This window comes from Ictalurus furcatus, chromosome 5 (genome assembly GCF_023375685.1).
Source record: "Ictalurus furcatus strain D&B chromosome 5, Billie_1.0, whole genome shotgun sequence".
NCBI classification, from domain to species: Eukaryota; Metazoa; Chordata; class Actinopteri; order Siluriformes; family Ictaluridae; genus Ictalurus; species Ictalurus furcatus.
The window spans coordinates 26,594,106-26,620,537 of record NC_071259.1 but is presented as its reverse complement, the minus strand read 5'-3'; the positions used below and the strand labels follow the sequence as shown (position 1 = coordinate 26,620,537).

The 26,432-nt window shown below is 36.1% G+C and overlaps 2 protein-coding genes across 3 annotated transcripts in view; both read right to left on the bottom strand.

The window, feature by feature from the left end:
* LOC128608277 (uncharacterized) overlaps positions 1-13,510 on the bottom strand; it is a 36,879-nt gene extending 23,369 nt beyond the window's left edge. Inside the window, exons 1-8 of the mRNA XM_053625912.1 lie at positions 11,244-13,510; positions 6,756-7,166; positions 2,597-2,722; positions 2,325-2,480; positions 2,113-2,200; positions 1,698-1,873; positions 1,575-1,612; positions 1,405-1,445 (exon numbers count right to left, since the gene is read on the bottom strand). Coding sequence (XP_053481887.1) covers positions 1,405-1,445; positions 1,575-1,612; positions 1,698-1,873; positions 2,113-2,200; positions 2,325-2,480; positions 2,597-2,722; positions 6,756-6,885 — 755 coding nt within the window. The 5' untranslated portion in view covers positions 6,886-7,166; positions 11,244-13,510. The remainder of the gene's footprint in view (positions 1-1,404; positions 1,446-1,574; positions 1,613-1,697; positions 1,874-2,112; positions 2,201-2,324; positions 2,481-2,596; positions 2,723-6,755; positions 7,167-11,243) is intronic.
* A 58-nt stretch (positions 13,511-13,568) lies between these two features.
* On the bottom strand, positions 13,569-25,367 carry LOC128608078 (tumor necrosis factor receptor superfamily member 14-like). 2 transcript variants are annotated; one of them, XM_053625486.1, is made up of 6 exons: positions 25,297-25,367; positions 17,510-17,695; positions 16,039-16,164; positions 15,770-15,925; positions 15,568-15,655; positions 13,569-15,483 (listed from the first exon to the last, which is right to left on the bottom strand). In XM_053625486.1, the coding sequence occupies exons 2-6, from the start codon at positions 17,640-17,642 to the stop codon at positions 15,300-15,302; spliced, it is 687 nt and encodes a 228-aa protein (XP_053481461.1). In that variant the 5' UTR covers positions 17,643-17,695; positions 25,297-25,367; the 3' UTR covers positions 13,569-15,299. The 2 variants fall into 2 exon arrangements, with proteins under 2 accessions (XP_053481461.1, XP_053481460.1); XM_053625485.1 differs by lacking the exons at positions 13,569-15,483; positions 15,568-15,655; positions 15,770-15,925; positions 16,039-16,164; positions 17,510-17,695 and adding exons at positions 19,872-20,419; positions 20,504-20,591; positions 20,706-20,861; positions 20,975-21,100; positions 22,387-22,580 and having other exon boundaries at positions 25,297-25,363.
* Between the last annotated feature and the right edge of the window lie 1,065 nt (positions 25,368-26,432).

Sequence of the window (26,432 nt, the reverse complement as noted above, 5' to 3'; positions counted from 1 at the left end):
AAGCTCTGCATTTTGTGAAATACTCAAAGGAAGGCCTTTCTTGAATGCTTCCAAAAAGCTCATGGGTCCAATTCCTGGAAACTGTTTTAGACCTGTATATATTTTTTGCCATGGCTGTAATCATGCTAAATAGTATTTTTAACTACTTATTTCTTATATATCTGAAAACCATCTGTCTATTTGATTTTGAAAGTTCATTGGTTTTTCCCATGGTAATGGATGAGAAAGGGATTTTTTTTGTGCAACCTCATATTTAACTCCAGGGAAATTGGGTTAAATGTGGTGATTTCCTGGGAACTGAGAGGAAATAAAAAATAATATACCATTTCAAGAACAACAGTTTGCTTTAATTTATTTAAAATATTAATTAGAAAAGTCAATAATTTTGGCACAATATTATTATTATTATTATTATTATTATTATTATTATTTTAAATCAAAAATACTATTATTTTAAAAAGTCATTCTATCTATTCTGATCAGTACATGCTCTTTCAGGAGTGTCTCACTACAACTGGCCAGGGACTAAGACCTCAATCAAGCTATAAGCCTGATAGAGGGAAGTTAGTATTGGGGTTAGTACAATAAATTTTTGCATAGTAGTGTAAAATTAGTTCTCGATTACGTGATTAGTGAAGAGGTCTTCAGACAGGAAGTGATTCTTCTTGTCAGCTCACAAGAGTTAATTCCACCACCTTGGTGGCACTTCAGAGAAAAGTCTTAATGCATGCCTGTCTTCCTTATTTCTTGAGGGATGGTGGCTTGACACTTGTGTTTTAAAGGAATGTGGTATAAATTAATGTTATATTCTTTGTGATGACCCATTCTAAGATTATGTAGAAGCGGTGATGGGTGATGAATCGCATGGCTGTGATCCTAGCTCTGTGTTTCAGGCGGATGCAGTGACGTCCAGCAGGGATGTACCCATTCAGCCAGTCCATCAAAGCCCCGATGGAAGGCCTTTGTCATTTTCTTCCTTTATTATTACTGTGCCTTCCAGATCCCCAGTGAGGACCGTGAATTCACCCTGGCACAGAATCTTCTGTTCTGGCAGAGAAAACTGGACATGAGGAGGCTCCATTCAAGGGCTAGAAGATAATCCAAAAGGATTGTGCATTTTTTAACCATTGTACTGCTGAGGGAATGATTGCTAATTCCATTACAGTACTGTTGGTTGATTATAACAATGAAAAGTATATTTTAGTTCTTGTTATACAATAGCAGTCAGCATCTCTCTTTAAAAATACATTTTATTCTCACAACTGAATGTAATGTAATATTTAAAGAACCAACCAATGAATACAAACAGAAATATTTATTTTTATTTAATTTTGCATTCAGACCTACAGGGACTGTATTTTTACATTTATAATAAAAAAGACATGTTTCTAGCTTGACCCTTACCTGTTTTTTGGTAGAAATGATGTCTCTGAGGTGGGTGTTTTCTTGGTGGGGAAAAACAAATGTTTAATAATTATAGAATTGTATGTTAAATGTTCATTCTACAATTTATCTTATTGCTTACTGCCAACTAGTTCATTATATTTGCATTAAGACTGAATATAAACACTTACAAGTTCTGTCTGTCTTGTTTCTGGCTCAGCATTCCTTGCTGGTTAAAAAGCACAGTTTGAAAAATAATTTTTTATCAGTATTTTCTTGTAATCTATTTTGTTAGATTAGTATGAAACACTTACCTGCACATCGGCCAATCTTGTGTCTAATTTTGAGAAGTATGACTAGTGTTACAGCCACAACAACAACAATGCAAACTATGATTCCAGCTATTAGGGCCCCTTGAATTTTATTTCCACATTCAACATCAGACGTTGTTGTTCCTGGTTTTATTTGTGTAAGTCCCAAATCTTCACACCTGTCAAAAAGCAGCAAGACATCATTCATTCGTCAATGCCCTAAGAATTTTTTAAACTTAAGTATTTAAGATCTGTAAATAGTGCTTTATTATATATATATATATATATATATATATATATATATATATATATATATATATATATTTGAACCAATAAAGTGGTCTTGAACACTTAACACTCCACTAATCACAACCTTCATTCAATATCTATTCAGTGATTTAGTTAAGTGAACACTCACTTTGTATGTTGTTTGCAAATTTCAAGTGACCCATCAGAGTAGGTACCATTTTTACATCCAGCACATTCGGCATCTTTATGTGCTGTTCCTGCAAAAAGATAACTTCTGCTGAGTCACAGTAAATAATCACAGCAATTGTAGCTGAGTAATTAGTTCTAGTGTTTAGCTGGGAATGTTTACAGTACATAGCAGATATATTACACCTATATTACCTTTCTGCTTTATGTATTGTCCAGGGCTGCATTTTGTATGTTCCACAGCTTGTGTACAGCTGCCCTTGTCATCATGTGTACAGTAAAAGCCCTCCAGGGGCTCACAGATTGTATCTGAAGTCCGTGTGCAGGCTATCTTTACTCGTATGCCCTGCCCTATGAGAAACATCAATGTCAATGAATAGAAAATATTTACCCGTACCCAATAATTTGATATATCCAGTGCACACAGAATCGTATATACAATACAGATTTACAAAGAACAGACTTACCAGTATCACACACAGCACAGCTAAGGCAATTTAGAAGACCACTGGGCTCGGTGGTGAAAGTTGAGTTGATACACGGCACACAAGTCGTGCTGACAAATTCAGTGCAATGCCTATAAACACGGCTTCCTGAAAAATATGTTAAAGGTGAACTCTCAAAATAATGTTTTGATTAAGCTCTAACCCTATCCTACTATAAACTGTTAAGGAACCATGACTAAATACAGAATTATGGAAACTCATCTGACACCTACTGTTTTAAGTGGGACTTCATTATGGCTTATTTGTTTAAAAATCCTAACCCTGTTCTAGCCCTAGTAAGGATAGGAAGATATACATTTGTCAGTGGGTTGCAGAATCATTTGGTTTCATTTTCCCTCTACCAGCAAGAACTGACATGGTGCAATAACCTATTACACTAAATATTGCAATACCAGACATTACTGGGCTAGAAGGTATAATTAAACTCACAATACACATATTACACTCACAATACACATATTGTAAAATGAGGGTGCATCTACTCAGTGGAAGCTTAGATGTCTATTATTATCTTCTCACATATAGTGAAACCATAGTGTATAAAGTGAAACCACAGAGAAGTGTATTCATTCAGTACCACTGTCAGTGCTATGTGCAAATCAAACATCAAAGGCACACAGTCTACAGTAAAAAAAAAAAAAAACCCAAAGCCAAACAAAACCCAAAGCCAAACAAAACAAATCAGCTGGACCCAGGGGCGTAACCTGGCCTGGGAATACTGGGATTTTTTTCTTTAGCCAATTTTCAGTTTTTAAGCAATTAGCCCTCACATGCAAGAAAAGAAATGCATGGAAACAGTCTATTTAGAGGTACATTTTTTAAAACATTTTTTGATGGAGAAGACTCTGGGCTCAGCCCTGGATGACTAACAGTCCAGCTAACGCCCCTGGCTGGATCAGTGCCTCAGTGGGACCCGAAGCTCACTGACTGTGCACCATAGTAATAATGCTTTCTCTTTCTTTCTTTTCAATGCTTTCTTTTTAATGTCCTTGTTTCATACCTCCATGACATCATACACCTATTCTTCCTTTTCAAACAAAGCATGTTAACACACCAACAATTCTGTATTGTTTTTAAATCAACTGCTCATCAGATTAAAACTAAAATGACCTACATCCTGGAGGTAAATTGAGCTGCTGATTATTATGCAAATAAGTGTATTTACATATTTTGAATGGCATACCAGGAATTGATCATTTAAAACAGATCAATAGTGAAAAATATGATATTTAGACATGTTGTAAATATGGATGCACCGATACCACTTTTTTTCAAGTACAAGTACTTACATTTGAGTACTTGCCGATACCAAGTACTGATATGAGTACTTCCCACTTTTCGGAATGCCCCACGTCTGAAGCATGTCATCAAACGCACCTGCTATGGCTTGGCCAGTGTGCGAACCCCTAAACTGCGTTGCTTGTAAAACGACTCTCTGGGGAGTAAAATCCTAATCAATCCACTGTGCTGTTAAACTTATAAGAGACATTGGGCTGACACTGCTAGTCCAAATATCAGTGGTGAAGCTGAAGGCCGAAATGTCCTGCAACAGGTTCCTGATGTGCTTTTTCACCAAGTCACGCAGCTTTGGTAATGCTGTATCTGTAATGTGGTGACGGTTGGGAATCTCATAGTTCAGCTCAAGTACAACAAGAAGACGAGGAAATCCTGTATTACCTACAACTGACAACGATTGGTCATCAAGAACAACGAACTGGATAAAAGCTCCTGTTATTTTAACTGCCCGTGGGTTGTCTCTGGACATTTTCTCTCGCTTCTCCAGCGTTTGCTGCAAACTTGGTTGTTGCCGTTTCCCGATGCCAGTGTGAGATTTATTTCTATGTTTTATATTTTGTATAAGAGTTTTAAATGCTTTATTTTATTTTAAATGTTTATGTGTGATTAGGCAAATTTATGTTATGAGTCATTTATATTTCAGTATAATTGTGTTGAGTATGAGAAGTAGCGCTGTTGCGCTTGTGCGAGTGACGTAGAGTTCATGTTGGGGTCGGGGGACATGCGCAAGGGGAGAGCGCGATGAAAGTTCAATGTCAGTGATCCATGAGGAAATGTATCTCTGACAATAAAGTTAGTAAAAGCTTTATTTCTACGTGTGTATGCTTGCATTGTTCGAACCCGTTTAGAGATTGGACCTTCGCGAGTTCTCCTTAAGCCCTTTTACACTAGCATTAGCAAAGTCTTTGCACTCGGCGTTGTTTGTTCTTTAGATGTTTAATCAAATTGCTTGTGTTAAATGAGCTATTTTTTTACCCTTCCTCTTGACAGTTTAGCAGAGCATAGTTTGCAGCCTGCGCTACTTTTATCATCATCGTTATCTTAAAATATCTCCAAATTGCTGACATTGCTCCACTTCCGACTAGCTGCTCAACTGACGAGAGGTTAGGCTATGTCACATTGTCATAAAGCGGTATCGGTGCGGTTGTATCGGGGTAGTTTTACGAGTACATGAGCACAGTATCGGGCCGACACCTGAGTACTGGTACCGCTATCAGTGCATCCCTAGTTGTAACAGTGACTTCCTGTTTTATCACAAGATGTGGAAAAGAAAAACTGCCGGGACTATAGTACAGTTATCTAAAACATACCGTATTATCTCTCTCAATTTGACCTAATCACTAACAGTATTTCACCTGTGAGTTTAAGACATTGACACAAACTTATTGATCAACAAATGGATCTGTACTTTCAGTTCAGTACCACCCAAACGTCTGCTCTCACCACATGGGAGGCATTTAAAGTATTCATTAAAGGGCGGTTAATAAGTTATACAAGTTCAAAGTCCAACCAATTTAGAGAGAAAATTACAGAAACAGAGAAAGAAATAAAAACATGAGAAGACACACTGATTATAAAAAATATATATCTTCAACTCCAACACAAATTAGCAGTACTAAGAGCCCAATACAATGAATTAATGGTAAATAAAGCATTAGCTAGTTTAAATAGATTAAAATCAACATACTTGCATCAAGGTGAGAAGGCTGGAAAATTACTTGCTTGTTATCTATGAAATCTATGAAGGTCTGTATAGAAATGGTATAAAAACTCTTTGTCATATTCCCAAACAATGTGTGCAGTGTGGCAGGGTGCATTATCCTGTTGAAAGAGGCTATTGCCATCAGGGAATACCAGTGCCATAAACAATCTAAATGGGCCACCACAATTTTAGGTAGGTGGCATGTGCCCAATTGGCATCCACATGAATGCTTGATCTCAGGGTTTCCCAGCAGATCATTGTCCAGAGAATCACAATCTCTCCACTGGCTTCTTCTTCCCACAGTGCATCCTGGTGCTATCACGTCCTCAGTTAAATGGCACACATGTACCCAGCCATCCATGTGATGTAGAGAAAAAAGGGGGCACATCAGACCTTCGCAAATTGCTCCAAGGCCCAGTTCCATTGCCTGTTTGCCCATTGAAGGCACTTTGACAGTGGACAGTGGTTAGCATGACCACTCTTACCAGTTTGTAACTATGCAGACCCATACACAGCAGAGTGTGATGCACTGTGTATTGACACTTTCCTTCCATAACCATCATTAAAAGTTTCTGTGACTTGTGCTACAGTAGCCTTTCTGTCAGCCAGTGCCTTGTTGCTGGTTTGCAGTTTGTCCCTCCTCAGAACTTTGTCAGTAGGTACTCATCACTGCTGTCTGGGATCACTATGAGAACCAGCTGTTTACTTACTGTCTAATATACCCCATGAGGCTATATATTATATCCTGTTGTCCAGTAAACATTAATCTGTCCTCTTGTGAGAAGCTTGTGAAAGGCTACCCCATGCATTTGATTAACATTCAATCTATTAAAAGGCAATGGCACCAAATACTAAGAAAGTGTATATAAATGTTTGACCCAGTGAAAATCTGCTATAGTAAATAAAAGCTGCAATAAATCTGTCTCTTAGCTATTATTTTGAAATGACCTCTCATGGAAATAATGTAGATACCCTAATTGACTGAATACAGGAAATATATGTTAACCTGAAATGTGTGGAGTTATGAAAAATTGAGTTTGAATGTCTTTCACATAGGTATATGTAAACATTTGGCATGAATTGTAGCATAACTGTATATTATCTCAAAGACATTTGGCTTACCAGGTGCACACATGGGACAACATTCTCCATTTATCTCATATTCAGCTCGGGCACAAGCGCAAAAACACAGTTCAATGTTCAGGAGGAAAGTAGCAGCAATAATATACGTATTTTTCAAGCTGAATACCATCTTTAAAGTGCTGGTGAGTTTTTCTTGGCGTATAGAAAAAAAATAAGAAATGTTTCTTCTCCACACTTCATATGTCCAAGTGTTTTTTCTTCAATTCATCTATTAGCACATACAGCAAACTTATATCCCATTGAACCCAGTCCTCTTCTGGGTATTCCAAGCCAAAAAGTAATAACTTATCATGTCCAGTATTAGGTAGATCTTCTTATGCAGCTCATTATTTTGAATTGCTGAGTTAAAATCCAGGATCCATGGTGTGTGTTTCCATTTGTGAGCAGAAGCTGAAAAAAAAGCATAAGATTTTAAAATGGCTGGAAGATGTGTGATTATTATTTATGAGAAAAGTAACTAAAGAAATTTCAGGGTGGATTGACTAGTGAACACTCTGCTAATAAACTTATGCTGGACTTTAAGCGTTCACTCTCATGTACTAAATAATCAGCTTTATGAAGAACTTCACAAAAATCCAGTACTACATCAGATATTAATCTACAAAACTACATCATACACAGCTCCTTTTCTCTGAGGGAGATCACTGGACAGCTAAATGTATGACATCAGTAAATCACATTTCAATGACAGGACTCTATTTCAAATTCATCAACATATTCAAATAGTGTATAAACGGTCATCAACATTGTAGCAACACCAAATAGGCAAGCAAATAAATGGAACATTGGCTTATATCTGTCAAATTTTATTTATATATATATATATATATATATATATATATATATATATATATATATATATATATATATATATATATATATATATATTTTAATGTTTGTCACTCAAAATAGGTAATTACTATTTCAACAGAATTCAAATTGTATGGAGTTGTGAATGAGGGGTTTATGATCATTAACATTCATTCAGTAATTGATATACACCGATCAGCCATAACATTAAAACCACTTGACTAATTTTGTGTGGGTCCCCCTTTTGCTACCAAAACAGCACTGACCCGTCGAGGCATGGACTCCACAAAACCTCTGAAGGTGTGCTGTGGTATCTGACACCAAGATGTTAACAGCAGATGCTTGTAAGTTGTAAGTTGCAAGGTGGTGCCTCCATTGATCAGACTTGTTTGTCCAGCACATGCCACAGATGCTTGGATCTGACAAATTCCCCCAGATCAGATTGAGATCTGGGGGAATTTGGAGGATAAGTCAACGTCTTGAACTCTTTGTCATGTTCCTCAAACCATTCTTTAACAATTTCTGCAGTGTGGCAGGGAGCATTATCCTGCTGAAAGAGGTCAATTCCATTAGGGAATACCGTTGACATGAAAGGCGTACCTGGTTTACCACAATCATTAGGTAGGTGGCACATGTCAGAGCATCACTGTTCCTCCGCCAGCTTGCCTTCTTCCCATAGTGCATCATGGTGCTATATCTTCCCCAGGTAAGCCACACACACACACCTGACTATCCACACGATGTAAAAAAAATGTTTCATCAGACCGGGCCACCTTCTTCCATTGTTCCATGGCCCAGTTCTGATGCTCACGTGCCCATTGTAGGTGATTGTAGCTCTGCCCCACCTGCTCCTATGGGCAAGTCAAGTATAATTGTCCCAGTATATCTTAATTCACTATACTATACTGTATGTGGGATCTTCCACTGCATTTCATCTCATGTTATGCAGTTCAGACTAGCAGAGGAAGTGGTGTTGAAATCCTTTAAGCTACTTGAGGGCAGGGGCATGTCTAAAGGGGTGGCACGGGTGTTTGTGTTGAGAATAAAACAAGTTAAATTAATAATTAATGTATAAGTGATGTTTTTTATTTAGCAGACCCACCCTCCACCCCATTTCAAAAATCCTGGAATCGCACCAGCTAGATGGATAGTACTGGGAATTTCTCAAACAGAAGAAACAAAGTAAAAGAAGTAGGTAGAAGTGGAAGTAAAATTAATTGACATATATTGAAAATAAAACTAAATGGCTAAACTGGTCCAACACCAAAATTAGTTCCACAAGCTTGACCACAGCAGGCACTGCAGTCTTTCTTCGTCATGATCTTAATTTTTAAAAAAGTGTCTTTCCTACACTTGGTAATAGTCAGAGTTGGGTATAATGCTACAAAGTAATGCGTTACTGCATTCTAATTACTTTTTCTGATAATGCATTAATGTAATGTAATTCATGTAATTTGAGTACAGTTACTGATGTCAATAAAATTATGTTACTTGTGTTACAAATTTATTGCTAAGAAAACAATATTAAGACAAATTTTTAAATAAATCACGTTTTTCCCCGAAGATTTTTTCTTTAGCCCCAAATAATTCTCCACTTGGAGCAGTTTGTCACTAAGTCAGTAAAAAGCTGTAATTTTATATCTTTAGTGAATGGAGATGAGACCAGTTGAACAAGGTTTACAGGGAAATCTTACCAGATCCATATCTCCTTGCTTGGTTTCTCACTGATGCTAAGCAGGGTTGAGCCTGGCCAGTATCTGGAAGGGAGACCTGCATGGGAAAACTAAGCTTGCTGCTGGAAGTGGTATTAGTGAGACCAGCAGGAGGTGCTTACCTTGTAGTCTGTGGGGGACCTAATGCCCTAGTATAGTGATGGGGACACTATACTGTAAAAACAGTACTGTCTTTTGGATAAGACATTAAACCAAGGTCCTGACTCTCTGTGGTCATTAAAAAAAATCCCAGGACACTTATCATAAAAGAGTAGGGGTATACCCTGGTGTCCTGGCGAAATTCCCTTCTCTATAATGGCCCCCTAATAATCCCCATCTCTGAATTGGCTACATCACTCTGTTCTCCTCTCCACTAATAGCTGGTGTGTGGTGGGCGTTCTGGCGCACTATGGCTGCCATTGAATCATCCAGGTGGACACTACACACTAGTGGTGGTTGAGGAGACCAACCCCCCCCCCCCCCCCAAATTAAGCAAAGCGCTCTGAGTGTCTAGAAAAATGCTATATAAATGTAACTGTAACTAAATACATGTAAACACTCATGTCTTACTGGCTGACAATCTCTCAATTCTGCCAAACGCTAGCTCACACAGTCAGTGTGAGGAAAAATGGATATACGCTGATTAAAAAAAAATTTAAACCAGCAAAGGTGTTGAAACTGAAACAGTAACATCCTCTCATGCTTAGTAGGAAAACAAGGTGCGTAAACATCTATATGAGTTCCAGTTTACGTGAACATGATATTAGCAGAGCATAAGGAAAGGTACTTTTCATGGCACTGTAGCAGCTAAACCCATAGCTTAGTTGTGCCTCCCCTTGGCTAGCAACACCAAACTAGCCTAGTTAGAAAAGTTTGATATTTTATTGGTCTGGTAATCCTAAAAACACTGACAACAACCCAAGGCAAGTTTTATAATAAATCCAACTTTTTCTGATCATGCATTGACGCATGCTAAAATGACTGAAAGAACTATGAGTTTCACTTTGTAGTGTATTTTTGTAGGGTTGATAGGTTTTGAAAGTAACTTGAAAGTAAAGTAATTAGTAATCTGATTACTTTTTACATGGAGTAATCAATAATGTAATCAGATTACAATTTTAAAGTAGTAATTAGTAATCTGTAGTGGATTACTTTTTTTGAGTAACTTATCCAGCACTGGTAATAGTAAGTATTATTATGTAAGGAATAAAACAAGGGCCCTATTATAGGGAAATAATCAAGGACAGGGTGGTGTAATGGCGTTACCACGCTGAATTATTTTGCTATAACAGCTGATACCACCGTGACTTTTTCATGTATAATTCACACACAGGGGCATTGTCCAAAAATATAATCGTAGTTACACACTAGTGATATGAACCTTTGAATCTTGTTCAGCAAAATGAACGGAACATTTTTCGAGTCATTTCGTGCATTTCAGTAGAATATAATTAAATGTTACATGTTAAATTCCCCAACACATCTAGTACTTACGCAAAATTTGATCACATTTGGAATAAAAAATAAACTATAGGCTAATGTAACCAAGGCCGAATTATGAGAAACAGAAATGATTCATTAATAGCTTAGCTGGTCTTCAGCCTATGCAGTCAGGCTAAACAGAAATGATTAGTTCATCTCTCGAGTCTTCAGGTTTGAGTCATTCGTTCATCACGTGACCGCCCCATAGGCTGAATGCAGTGGGGCTGTGAGGTGACGAACGAACGACTCGAACCCGAAGACTCCAGAGGTGAACTAATCATTTCTGTTTCCGGTACAGAAACTACTGGAATGTTGCCACGCATGCGCGGTCAAAAATGAACGAATCACTCTCTGAGACAACTCCGTTGTTCCCGAGTCATATTAAAGATTCGTTTGAATTGAAGGGATCGTTCATGAACGACACATCACTACTACACACACACATAAAGAAAAAAGTTCTTACTCGCCGTGTCGTCTGTGTAGATCTGTTACTTCCAGTCCTTGATAAAGACCATGCAGTTGGTTGAGCAGTAAACATGTCCCGATCCAGCAGACGGACCTTAAGATAGTTCTGTGTAGTTTCTGTTTCTGCTTCTAGCTGATAATAAACAAGTACCTCCCTACTGTGGAAATCCCCAGTTGCGCCGAAGCAAGCACAGCAATTGACAGTATTTATAAGTATACGATCAAAATGTTTTTATAACCCGTGACATTGAAATAAATTCCAAATAATTCAGAGACGTTCAGAGAAGTTTAAAGAGACGGGAGTGCCAAAGGTGGGGCTTTGCTGAAAAAAAAAAAAAAAAATCAAATCCAGTGCAGTCATGTGAAATAAAGCATGACCATGGTCTCATGACAAATCAGAAGTTTCAACAATATGGAGTTCATTACACGCATTTTTATGGTTATTTCAGTAGCCTGGTTCTATTAGAAATGTATGTGTGTGTGTGTGTGTGTGTGTGTGTGAGAGAGAGAGAGAGAGAGAGAGAGAGAATAGTGAAAAGTAAGATAGCATGCGTCTTCATCTGAATATATATTTTTTATATTAATTTGTGAAATAAATGAATAAAACTAGGATATTGTGGGGTTCTATAATGACACCATTTATAACCTGTATTTGTAACAGGTTTGTAGTCAAGAGCACAGCTGCTGAATGGGACATTATGAGCTGCCTTTCAGCTGTCTTTGTGAGATGTAATAGGAAGTCAGTGTAATTGACATAAGGTGGGACTTTTGTGATTAAGTACTATAATTCTTGTAAAAGAATCACGGACTGCACTTGGGGTTGTTAAAGTAAAGGGCTAGGCATGCGGGTACAGGAAGAGGAATAACTTACAGTAATGCAATCTAAAGATTATAATTACAGGACCGAACTTATCTACATTGTACGTAGGCATCATATTGCTTGGCTAGATTTGCTCTGCCTGATCTTCTGTTTAACATTTTGCTTTGTTCCTGTTATGTTTCGGTTATTACTCTTTGACCTATATCTGTTTCTCTGCCCACACAAAATAACATAGAACTGAGACACATGTGTACAGTCTACATACTTCTTCATTTAAACACCACTATACATAACATTTTGAGCCACTAACAATCCCACTAATGTGAGACAGCCTTGGAATAGCTTACTGACACTGAGATACTCAGAAGTCTACTATCTGAAAAATTAATAACATTAGACGCTTAAAATATCAAATTAAGACTTTAACATTAGGGTGTTTAAAATTAATGTTTAGAATAAATACTATTCAGAATAACAGCCACTTGTATAGAGAAGTGTATGAACCAGCATTGTTCTGGGTCAAATACCAGCTGGGTATTCGATATACTGGGTCAAAAAACTGTATTCCAGTCACTCACACACGATTGGCTACTGCCACACTTATGGCTGTGACAGTGCTGTTAGCAGTACAGGTGCTTCTATTTAATGACATACCCTTTCTTCCTGCAGCTTCGTTTGAAGAATGATAAAGATAAAGAATAGAGTCCAAACAGAAACTAAAAACCAAAAGAGAAAGTAAAAAAAAATCCCCTAAAATTTGACCCAGACGCTGAAACACAAACACAGTGTTCTCTCAAGTGACATTGAGAGAAATGTTGTTTTAACTGTCATCTCTCATATATTTGCATTTGTGCAGCAGAGATCAAAGTACAGCAACTGCAGCGTCCTGAAAATGTTTTCCCCACAGCATTAAACACGGTTCAGTTCAGAATGCTGAAGGTTACTAGCTCTTTTTCCAATCTTTCGATTTAATTACATTCCTGTTACAACCTGCTATCTTAGAATGGGAAGTTTGTGTGCTGTGACATTTTGTGTGCAGGTCCAAACTCCCTCCCAGACTTTCCAGTCTACCCTAGCCTGCCTTTCTCCCGCCTCCAGGATGACCTCACAGATTGGTGGCCATACTTAAAGAGGAAGACGGAGTGAGAACATGTGGGATGTTGGAGGTGGTTATGTGTGATTTGGTGTTAGGAGAGTCTTTGGTTTATGTTGCTTGCCCTTGTGGCTATCAAATTCTGTATTCTGACTGCTGTTTTGGTATTTGACTTTTGCCTGGTTTTGACTTTGAGTTTGGTTATCCATAAATCTGTTTATGTATATTCTCTTCACTTTTGTATATGTATGTTCACTTGGTTCACGGGCAGTAGGGGTGTGGCTGCCATTTCTTTTGGGATGGGGTTCCTTTTGTCTCTGTTTCTTTGCTTAGGTAGTTAGGGAAATATATTTGTATTTTCTTTATTTTCCTTTTAGGTAAGATAGCTACCTAATCATAGAATCCTTTTGTTTATTATTTTGGCCTTGGCCCACCCTGAAGATACGCCTGGTTGTTTAATTTGTACAATTATATGTATATATTGTCTGTTACAATATACCACAACCTTTTTCACACAACCTTGTTTGAGTTGTTATTCCATTATTTAAAGGTCAATCCAATTGAATCCCGAGCTGGTTACTCTGTGCTGCCTAACCTAGACTGGGCCGTAACAGTCCAGGGGATTTAAATTGAAAACATGAAATATAATTTCATTCGGTAGGCCAATTTAGAACCTTATTGAGCCTGTCCTGGCTGTCATGTAATGGAGTTGAGGACGGATGCAAATGCAGATAAGAGCTTTATTATGTGAGAGACAAATCCAAATCGTGAACCATACAGTGCGTTTACATGGACAACAATGACTATGTTTACATGGACAGCAGTAATCTAATTATTGACCTTACTCTAAGTAAGATAATACTAAGGTCAATAGTTAGATTACTGCTGTCCATGTAAACGTAGTCATAGACATGGTTTGCTGTGATATGACACCAGCCAAGAGCCACGTTTGACACCACTGCTCTAATGTCTTTAATCACATACAGTGCACCCTTTAAACACATTAAGTGCATCTCGTGAATTTGAATTTTCCAGTATCTGACATGTTTGTTACAGAATAATTGTTTAGAGCCAGTCAGGTGAGAAAGTTAAGAAGTTGCACTGAGGAAGCATGAGGGACTGACTGCACTGCTGCTTGTTAGTTAATGCATGTATATGTAGCACTTTGATTTGGCTGAACAATTTAAGCGATAGTTATGCAGTGATAAATAACTGGCAGTGATAAATCTGGTCGTTTGTCCCAAATGCAATCACTCACTGAAAGCACCGAAATTTCAATCACTAAGCACCGCTTTCGTGCTTCCAATCTTCTCCTTACTCTCAGCTCCCCCTTGTGGTGAGCAGGGAAACACACTGAGAGAGGGGAGAGGAGACATCAGAGAAAACATATACAGCAAGTCTTGTCCTTGGCAACCAGCACAGTGTATTTGAAGCCATATTAACTTGTTAAATTAGCCTTGTAAAATATTGTATCACAACCAGCATGCTTTGCTTCTTAAGTCTACAGTAATGGTGACTCAATCCAGCTTTCAACGAGTCACTTGAGCTACTAAAATACTGGTATGGTTGAGATAACAACATGGATTACCTCAACAAGGGAAGAAGAAAAGCATGTTACATTGAAAGGCCAAGACATAGAATTAACAAGAAACTGCTCAGGGAATTACACAGTCAAGGCAGGGGTATTCGCTTATATATTATGTGCCATGAAAGCAAGACTCAAACTAGTGGAATTAAATCAATGTTCACAATATTATGTGCAATAATCTTTAACTACTAGGGTTGGCTAGATTTATAAGTTAATTTTCTTCTTCCACATTAAAAATATAATTAGATATAAATAGAATATTAGAGTAACAATTCACTTTGGAGCCATTATGTAAAGAGGTTTTCAAACGTTTTGCAGCCAGAGGCCACTTCCAATGTAAAGGAATTTCCATGGACCCTCTTCGGATCACAGCACAGATTTAATTTTAATCGTATAAATTTACTCATGCTGTTAGAGCTTGTTTCTTTCCACAGCACTGTGTATTATATTAACAGCACCACCTGGTTTTAATTCTAATTTCAATTCATGTTGACACTACTTATACTCTATATAAGTTATACTCCCCCTGTCCAGCGTGTCCACTGTATGATTTCTATAGTATGTTGAATTTTCTAGTATTTTTACATAATAAAACACTTAAGATAACAATCAACAATATCAGTGACAACAAAACCCCAATGATGAGGCCCAGATGAGGCCCAGATGGTTTATGGGTACACACTGCATCACTCGATGGTGTTCCCCATGTGACTGTTATCTGCTCCAAAGACTCACAACTGTAAAGGAGTGAGAAATAATTTTCACTGCATTTAAAAACAGAGTTCACAGTATAGAAGAGGTGAAAATCATGTTATACTCACTTTGTATGTGGTTCACAATACATTAAAGAACCATTTGAATATGTCTCTTCAGAGCAGTCCTTACATACAGTATCCTTTAAAGCTGTTCCTGTAAAGAAAGTCTTAATTTGGTGATCAAATTAAATAAAAACATTTGACTGAACGCAGAGGAATTTGAATTAAACATCACCAGATATATTACAGGTAATGTTAAAATGCTAACCTGTCTGGTTGATGTATTGTCCAGGAAGGCAGGTGGAGTGCTCTCTGGCTTTTCTGCAGCTCTCACCATGAGTTACTATACAATAATGTCCTGGCAAAGGCTCACAGAGTGCATCTGAATTGTATGAACACTTATTCTTTACCCTTAATCCATTACCTGTTGAAAGAAAACAATATACATTACATAAAGATATTCTAGATAATTCTATAGGTATTATACAGTATAAGAGGTACTCTAATGTTAAGTTACAGGAATTAGCATTTCTTCACCTTCATCACACACAGTGCAGCTGAGACATGCTGTCAGACCATTCGGGACATCAGTGTAGGTTGATCCAGTGCACAGGATACACACTGTTTCTGAATTTTTGCCGCAGTGCTTTAACACACGGTGACCTGGACAATAACATTTTATTCTCAAGCTTGTCTCATATACATTAGCCTAGCATGTTTCTTTGAACCAATCATTGGTATATGTCATCAGCATGTGCTTCCAACTCCTCCTAATCATCCTAACTTAAATGTTCAGCTGCAGCTGACCATAACAAACTCACTTAGTAATTATTATCCGTGTGTAGCTTTTTCCTAAAAAAAAAACAAAAAACAAAAAACATGTTGTAAACCATTCTGTAAGACTTAAACTTTTTGAAAGTGCGACACACTTTTAAGAATGACAATGATTTGAGAAACGCTGCTGTAAGAGAAAGGTGCTTTCACACTTTGTTGTTTTAGTTGTTGTTGTTTCTTTATCAGAAGCTACTTTTGGTCAAAGTGAACCAATTGAAGGTGAAAAATAAAATAAAATAAAATCAAATTTACAAAAGCCTCAAGCGATGTCCAGCGCTTTTTACCTGCCAGTCAATCATGTCGCAGGTTGGGGTTAAGTGAGACGATAAAATGTCGGTGAAAAAAATATTTGGTCTTGTTAGTGATTTGAATATAAGGAGATTTATGTCTTGTTGAAAAAAATTTCACAGTTGCAAAGTAAATAGAAATAACATCATGTCTAATTTGGGACATTCACCATTGCACAACACTTTAACTGTGGTTGCATACAGTCAAGTACACAATCAGCTCAAATTTTACTTATGCCAAGGATACAGCAATAGCAAACAACCCCCTCATCTCCAGAGTTTCTATATTTCTGCAAAAGCTGCTCAGGTAAGTGCTTTTTAAGGGAAATAAGCTGCAAAGTGAGACAGCATCTTAACTCTACATTTAAGTACATTAACAAAATCTTTTGGGCCTGAAAGGCCAACAGCAGCTAAACGTTCACTGTTTCAGTAGGTGCCTTTGCATAACTTAATGAAATGCAAAATTACACCCAGTAGTTTTCATGTCTGGGAATTTAAAATAAATTGCAAAGCAATTTGAGATGTGAATGTGTAGTGTGTTTTTAGCCTTTCAGTGAAAAGATGTGATCGACAACTTTGAAGTTCACTTACAATTAGTTTTATTGAAGAATTAAATTTAAATAATAGTTGCACTTTTCTCATTTAATGAAACACAAAACTACCCATAAAACACTTTTATGTCTGGAGGCACAAACACATGACATCACAAGGCTGTGACTGGTTAAAAACAATCATTGTTCCAGATAGCGGGATGTTGATACAGAAACATGCTCTACATGACACCAGTACATTTATTGTATTTGCAGTTATACCTCAGTCAGAAACAATGTGTCCATTTAAAAAAAATAAAGAATCAATAAGTATCTAATGAAAATAAGGTAGCATACCAGGAGCGCACATCAGACAGCATACTCCATCAACGTCATACTCAGTAGTGTTGCATGCTTTGCAGCATATTACAATAATGAGATTCAGTAATGTCAAACATACGATGTCACATAATCGCATGGCGGGCATCATGTGTTCGACATTACTGAAACTCAATAGAGTAAACAATGTGTGTTAACATAAACCTGAAAAAGACAAAAATATAATGCAAAATGTGTACCTGAAGTCTGATTATACTTTAATGCTTTTATAATCATAAAAACATATTAGCAATGATTTTGAGGTGAGTATCACTCAGGCAAAAAAACAACTGACACTGAGAAGTTAATTTGCTCTGCTGTAGTGTGTGTTTAGTCTGAAATTATTGCTCAGTATGTAGTATGCTGTTTGGGATGTATCCCCAGCCTACATTTGCTGACACTAACTAGCCATAAAGAAATATTTTGAAAATATTACCACTCATTAAAACTCACATACCAAAGCTATATCACTGATACTGTCATGATTTCCCTTCACGCAAAGCGTTGGCATTGGTGCACGCGGTGCGCTCTGAAATTTTGAGCCCATGCTTCTGGGTTTGCAGTGACACTGACTTTGTTTACTTCTGACATGTGTGTTTTGTTATGTTTTATGTCCTGTCTCTGCCCCTGTATTGTCACTGGCTGTTCCCTTGTGTCATCATTAGTCTCAGCTGTTTTGTGTTCACCCTTGATTACGTTTGATATTTAAACCCCTTGTCTGTCTATGTTCAGTGAGAAATATTGAGTGTATTCACCGTGCCAAGCCTTTGTGCCTCATGTTTTATTTCATAACTTTGATCCTATTCTTGTCCTCGTTTCTTGATTCCTGTTTAGCCTTGTTTATGCCCGTTAGTCGATCGCCTAACCTCTTGCCTGTTTTTAACCACGCTGTTGTCTCACATTTTGGATTTGTCTGCCTGTCTCTACTCTAATAAAGCTCTTATCTGCATTTGCATCCATCCTAACCTCCATTACGTCCTTTACATGTCAGATACACTACCAGTAAACGTGAAGAGTATTCAGATTAGCATAAAAAGCAAACTTCAAGTTCAAGTAGCTAACTGCCATTATCAAAAACATTTTTATAAATTATCACAGAAGCAAACTATTTTATGTGAAATTGAATGATTAAAAGAAAGTAGCAGAATTGAGATAGCAATGTAAAGACGTGTTTAATATGAAGAGGCTGGAAGAGTTGAGAACAAAACAGAAGTGAGGAATGATAGGCAAGCACAATATGGAGAGGTGTGATAAAGGTCAGGCACATGACAGTGATATTATTGCAGTGTAAGTGCTATCAGACAGAGAGAGCAGACAGCAAGGGCGTTAGCTGGACTGTTAAAAACATACTTCTAAATGGACTTCTAATTAGACTAAATAGACTAGTTTCCAGCATTTTTTTTTCTTGCATGTGAGACCTAGTTGCTTAAAAATGTGAAAATTGGACCAAAAGTTTATCATAAATTTATCATAACTTTGTTTTTGTTTTTTTAAATTCATTCAAATTTAGTAACAATTAAGTTTGCCACAGTGAGAGGTGTAGTAAATTTGAGAAAATGTGAAGAATTATTCTATAGGGAAAGTGCATTATATTAAAGAAGTTGTGTTAGAGCAATATGTTTAACCATTCAAAAACTATTGAAATTTTTTCCAAATAAATAGTGATTAAAATTCTCTAACAGTTAAACTAGGCAGAGTAAAGAGTAGGGGTAGGCAATCTAGCAAAAAATATCATATATCATATCACAATTTTTCAGGCTGGACCAGGATCTGCAAAAGTATCACAATTGTTTTATGTGCTGTTTTAAAAGACTATTTGCAAGTTACTGAACAGAGCAACCAAACTAATTCCTATTAATGAAATTACAGCTCTACAACAGTTCCATAACCTAACACAAAAACAATAACAGAGACACTTTAGGACGAAGGGTTACAGACATTTTTGGGGGTACAGACCACTTAACCATTATTGAAATGTAAAAGCTCCAGCAACACAGGAACTTACTGAAATATATACTTACTGTATATATTAAAATATTTATTTGTCCACAATTAATGTCATATTAAAGTAAAACAACCGGTTTTGAGATTATGTGTTGTGTAGATAAAATACATAGAATAACACATACTATTTTTTGTCTTTAATTAATGACCATTGGTCAGATTTGTTCATTGAATTAATTTATAAATGTTATCTATAACCTGCTACTGGATTATAGCAGCACAATTTTTTTTATGTGATTGGAAAATCAAATTATACATAAGTTTTTAGCTAAAATGTATTTTCTTTTTTGTTCTGCTAAGACACAAGGAGAACTTATTTATTTTCTTTGTACAAATTTCTTAAGTGAATATTTTTGAAGTTCTTCAGAGAGAATTACATAAATGTTATGCAAAATAAATGTTCATTTAGTTTCACCAATTTCTGTATGTCTCATTTACTGTAAGTAAATTTGTGTTATATCGACCTCACACTGCTTTCTAGATATCGACATCTGCAGTTAAAAAAAAAAACCCATATCGGTCGACCACTAACAGACACTTTGGTAAACATTTCAGTAAAGCATTTTTAAGAAATTTTATTTAGGGGAAACTGGGCTTCTCATGTAGTCTTAAAGCAATCTGTTGTGGTACACAGTAGATTGTAAATATCTGTAAACACATTAAACAAATATAATGTATATAAAATGTTCTTCTCAGTAAAAATGATTTCTACAGCATGTTAAAGCTTTCTTATTCCTCCATAATAAAACACTTAAAATGACAATCAACAATATAAGTGACAAACAAATCCCAACGATGAGGCCGAGATTAGACAGCATATAGATGCACACTGCATCACTCGATGGTGTTCCCTGTGTGGTTGTTATCTGCCCCAAAGACTCACAACTGTAACAAAGAGAGAAATAATTTACACTGCACTTAGAAATAGAGTTCACAATACAGATCATGTGATAATCATGTTATACTCACTTTGTATGTGGTTTGCAGAGCATAAAAGAACCATCTGAATATGTCTTTTCAGAGCAGTCCTTACATACAGTATCCATTAAAGCTGTTCCTGTAAGGCAAGTCTTAATTTGGTGATCAAATTAAATAAAAACATTTAACTGAATGCAGAGGAATTTGAATTAAACATCACCATATATATTACAGATAATGTTAAAATACTAACCTGTCTGGTTGATGTATTGTCCAGGAAGGCAGGTGGAGTGCTTTCTGGCTTTTCTGCAGCTCTCACCATGAGTTACTATACAATAATGTCCTGGCAAAGGCTCACAGAGTGCATCTGAATTGTATAAACACTTATTCTTTACCCTTAATCCATTACCTGTGGAAAGAAAACAATACACATTACATAAAGATATTCTATATCATTCTATAGGTATTATACTGTATAAGAGGTACTCTAATGTTAAGTTACAGGAATGAGCATTTCTTTACCTTCATAACACACAGTGCAGCTGAGACATGCTGTCAGACCATTCGGGACATCGGTGTAGGTTGATCCAGTGCACAGGATACACACTGTTTCTGAATTTTTGTCGCAGTGAGTTAACACATGGTGACCTGGACAATAACATTATATTCTCAAGCTTGTCTCATATACACATTAGTCCACTGATTGTAGTCACTACATCAATGTAAATGATTTTCTACAGGTGCTGGAGGACAGTGAACATGGGGTCTTCAAGAAGGAATGACATGTTCCTGAAGCAATATTTCTCTGAACCAATCTTTGAGATATGTCATCAGTACTGTATGTGCTTCCAGCTCTTCTTAATCTTCCCAATTTAAATTGATGATATTTAGCCAAATGGGTTTTTTTGAGTCTGGTTGCAGGATGGGAGTAAGTGATAAAGACAAACACTGGGGACAAAATGTCAGTGAAAGAACATTTGGTTACAGTATAAGGACATTCATGATTTGCTGAATTTTGTTACTCATATTCACTGAAATATAACTAAATAGAACATGTTGTATAATTTAGGACATTCACCATTACACCGTATAGTCAAGTGCATAAGCACCTCAAATTGTCTTTTGGTGTCTCCAAAGCCACAGCAATGGACGTTTCTATTCTAAGTATTAGAAGTAATTTAATATTCTTGCAGTGCATATATCCACTTAAAATGTACACACAATGTGTTTTGAGTTTGTATTTATAAATATGAACAGAAAGATATACATTCATAAGCATAGACAAATATATGGTTGTTTTTTTCTATTTAATCTAAACTTATAGTGAAAACGTATTTGGAAACAAAGTCACAATATTAGCACTTTTTTTTTTTTGCAAAGCCATTGTTGATTATTACAGCTTCAAACCATCTATGTTAAGATGTAATTAGGTTTTGTAGGATTGTGGATCAATTTTGGGCCCTTCCTCTTGGTAAATCTTTTTCAATTTTCCAAGGTTACAAGGATTTTCTGATTGACTTGTAATATAAAAATCATAATTTACAATCAACATTTATATATATATATATATATATATATATATATATATATATATATATATATATATATATATATATATATATATTGTAATATAATGTCAATTCTTTTTCTGTACCAATTTTGTTTTTAAAAATACCATTGTTTATGCTCATGAATGTATACCTTTTAGTTCATTCAAAAGACAACTGCCAATATGTGTAGTGGATATATGCACTGGAATTATAACAAAAACAACTGTGTCTGAATGCTTATTTCCCCTAACTGTAAAGATTCGATATTTCAGTGTTGCTTGAAGAAAGTACATTTATTGTATTTGCAATTACACCTCAATCCGAGCCATTGTGTTCATATAAAATAAGATTCAATGACTAAGTAATAAAAATAAGTTAACATACCAGGACAGCACATTGGACAGCATTCTTCATTAACTTCATACTCAGCAGTGTTGCATACTTTGCAGTGCATTACACTAATGAGTTTAAGTATTACTGAATATATGACATAAGTGTCATATAAACGCATGGCAGATATAGATGTTTCACCACTTGTGGTACAAGGAATAAAACATCATCTGTGTGCTTAAGTACACCTGAAAAAATAAAAAATAATTGTGTTCAATAGGGAATAAAAATAGTTCTGATTTTCAAGTGATTTTATCATTCAAGCAACAATTTTATCACTCAAGCAACAATTACTACAAACTACAATTGGGAGGGCAAAGAAAAGAGAAGACACTTGTTTTCATGTTGTGTCAGGTTAAAAGAGAGCACAACACAAGTGAGGAAAGTCTTGCAGATTAGAGATAGGTCACAGTGGATTAAACACCTGATATGGAAGCACAATATTGGGGTGTGACAAATGTCAGGCACATGACTGTGATATTATTGCAATCAGTATCAGAGAGAGAGAGAGAGAGAGAGAGAGAGAGAGAGAGAGATAAACAGTAGAGCAGTGGTACTCAAAGTGGGGAGGTCTGTGCTTTTAAAAAATATATATATTTAAACTTTGTTACAGTGGTGGAAATCACTACCCACCCCATTACAATTATAAAACGGATATATACAATATCTCACAAAAGTGAGTACACCCCTCACATTTTTGTAAATATTTGATTATATCTTTTCATGTGACAACACTGAAGAAATGACACTTTGCTACAATGTAAAGTAGTGAGTGTACAGCTTGTATAACAGTGTAAATTTGCTGTCCCCTCAAAATAACTCAACACACAGCCATTAATGTCATTAGCCATTACAAGGTGTTACAAGGTCTCAGGTGTGAATGGGGAGCAGGTGTGTTAAATTTGGTGTCATCGCTCTCACACTCCCTCATACTGGTCACTGGAAGTTCAACATGGCACCTCATGGCAAAGAACTCTCTGAGGATCTGAAAAAGGAATTGTTGCTCTACATAAAGATGGCCTAGGCTATAAGCAGATTGGCAAGATCCTGACACTGAGCTGCAGCACGGTGGCCAAGACCATACAGCGGTTTAACAGGACAGGTTCCACTCAGAACAGGCCTCGCCATGGTCGACCAAAGAAGTTGAGTGCACATGCTCAGCGTCATATCCAGAGGTTGTCTTTGGGAAATAGACGTATGAGTGCTGCCAGCATTGCTGCAGAGGTTGAAGGGGTGGGGGGTCAGCCTTTAATTGTCATATCTCCTACCCTTAGTAAAGAGTATATTACATTATAGAGAAGTTGCATAATAATGTACAAGTTGTTATGGAATTTATTTTTTGAATATTTTGAAAGCTGCTGAAATATGTTCTAAATAAATATTCAGTAAAATTCTGCAACAGTTAAACTCTCCAAAGTGAGAGGTGCATTATATTCTAAAGAATATAATCCAATATATTGACAAATATTTTACCATTTGTTATGGAACAATAAATGTAATCATTTAGAAGTTATTGGGGGTTTTTTGGTTGCAAATATCTTTTCGCAAAAGTTAGTGAGATGTGTACTACATTCTACACAATGTGTACAATATTGTATGACTTGTTTTGGAGCAATATCCTTGACAATTCAGAATGTACTGACTTTTATTTCTGCAAAGAAAAATACATAACATTTCAGTAAGAAGTTTAATTCCACAAAGTGAGAGGTATAGTAAATTCCAGAGAAGGAACACAATATTATACAAACTGTTTTGGAGCAATTGTGTTTGTAGTTTTTTAATCTTTTACACCAGTGGTCACCCTGTTCCTGAAGATCAACCTTCCTGAAGACTTTAGCTCCAACCATAATCGTGCCCACCTGACCATCTAATCATTAACTTAAGACTTAGCTCCAACCTGTCTTAAGGCAGTGATTATATTGTCAGATGGGCACGATTATGGAAGATATAGATCTTCAGGAACAGGGTTGGTGACCACTGCTGTAGACTGTTTAGAAGCTTTTTTTTTTTTTTTTTTAAATTCTTTAAAAATTTAGGCACAGTTAAATTGTCAACACTAAGAACTGTAAATTCTAGTGATGTTACCCATTACTAATTTTATTTTGTATAATGACCACCTAGGGCAGGGGTCTTTAATCTTAGATGCAAAAGGCCAATGTGGCTGCAGACTTTAATTAGAGGCACACTTGATAGCTGATTGAAGACCAAGATGAACTGATTAAACAGGTGAACTCAGTAGTGACTCCTGCTTGGTTGGAATGAAAGCCTGCAGCCACACCAACCCTATGTGGATAAGATTGAAGCTTGAATTTGTTTCAAAATACGATGTTAAAATCATAATTTCTGTGAATGATAGCCTATTTCAGGGGAGACTTTTGTTTGTTTACATTTTTTTGCAAGAGCAATCTCCTGTACTTTATCTATAAATCCCAGCAGTAACACAATTATGTTGCAACAGATTTAAATGATACAGTAAATACAGATCAGGATAAATATCTAATAAATTAATTTCCTAGTATGCAGTTCATAACCTTGTATTGATTTCTCTCTCGAGACTGACATTCTGAGGTGCGTGTCAAAGAAACAAAACCCTTTGCTTTGGAACTGTATCGGTGACATGACCGCATTGGAAATCGATTTAAAAGAAGCACAAATCCTGGTCAAAGGTCATTCAAAGAATGAGTGGTCTTGTTGTTGTCTTGGTTATGAATAAGAATATTGTACACGTGTTAAACTTTCTGCACACACCGTCCGAAATATATTGAAGACAGAAATCCAAAAAAGCAAAACTAAACTGTTACAAATCTTTAGGTTATTAACTGATTTGAATTGATAACAAGACACGACATATAAACAGTACATAAAGACGAACAGAAATTATTGGTAAACTTGAAGTTCACTTACTGTTAATTTAATCCAGGAAGAAGTGAATAATGGGCACAACAACAGAAGTCGACGTGATCCGGAGTAGTTTCACTTGTCACCGCGTCAGTGCGCATAGGCGGAATCATCGCTTTGAGTGGATTGTGTATGGTCTATCTATGGAGAACCATTTCTCTTTTTAAATGACATTTTCAAATACATTTTTAAAGTCCACAATTTATTTATGAATTCATGAATGTATTTTTAAATGACGTACTTATTGAGTGTTTTATGTTGTTCCCTTTTTAATGTGAACTATTTATTGATGGATTAATATTTCATTTATAAATGATCTTTTTATTGCCCATTAATATATCAAATAATGAATTACTTTGTAATTTAGTCTATTTATTTATAGATAATACATAAATGTGTGAGCAAAATTATTAATGCCTGTTTTTAATGTACAATTAGTTATTAATTTATGAAAGTCTTTATTACTATTTCCGAGACACTTGTGATCCTCCATAGTTTTCAGCTCCTCTGTGTAAGAGTTAATGCGTCATGCTAAGATGCATCAAACTAAACTCTCACTTAGAACTCTAAATGCATAGTTTCTCTTGTTTGTATAGTATTTGCTTTATTATTATTATTATTATTATTATTATTATTATTATTATTATTATTATTAGTGTGTGTGTGTGTGAGAGAGAGAGAGACACACACACAGCCTGAAGTATTGTTGAAGACATAAATAAACTATATTGCAGGGCACAATAAGTAGTCTGTGTTATGTTAGATTATTTATTTTTAGTGAAACACTAGGCTTTTGTATTTATACTGTATCTTACTGCTACAATACTAATGTATCTACATCACAGTTTCATTCAGCGAGTTTCATCCATATGCTTCTTGCTAATTAATTAATTGCTATAAGAACACAGGGGAAAAGGATTGCACTAGCTCTGTTTCCATCTATATATATTTTAAACGTATTTTAGGATATTGCATAAAACAAAGCTAAATGGAAACACCAGATGTGAATAAATTCTCCAAAATATGCATTAAAAAACATATGCGCTCAATTGAGGCCGTGTGTGTGTACAGTCAGCTCCATAAATATTCGGACAAAGTTATTGTTATTTTAGCTGTCCACCTCAGTGTATTAGAGTTTAAAT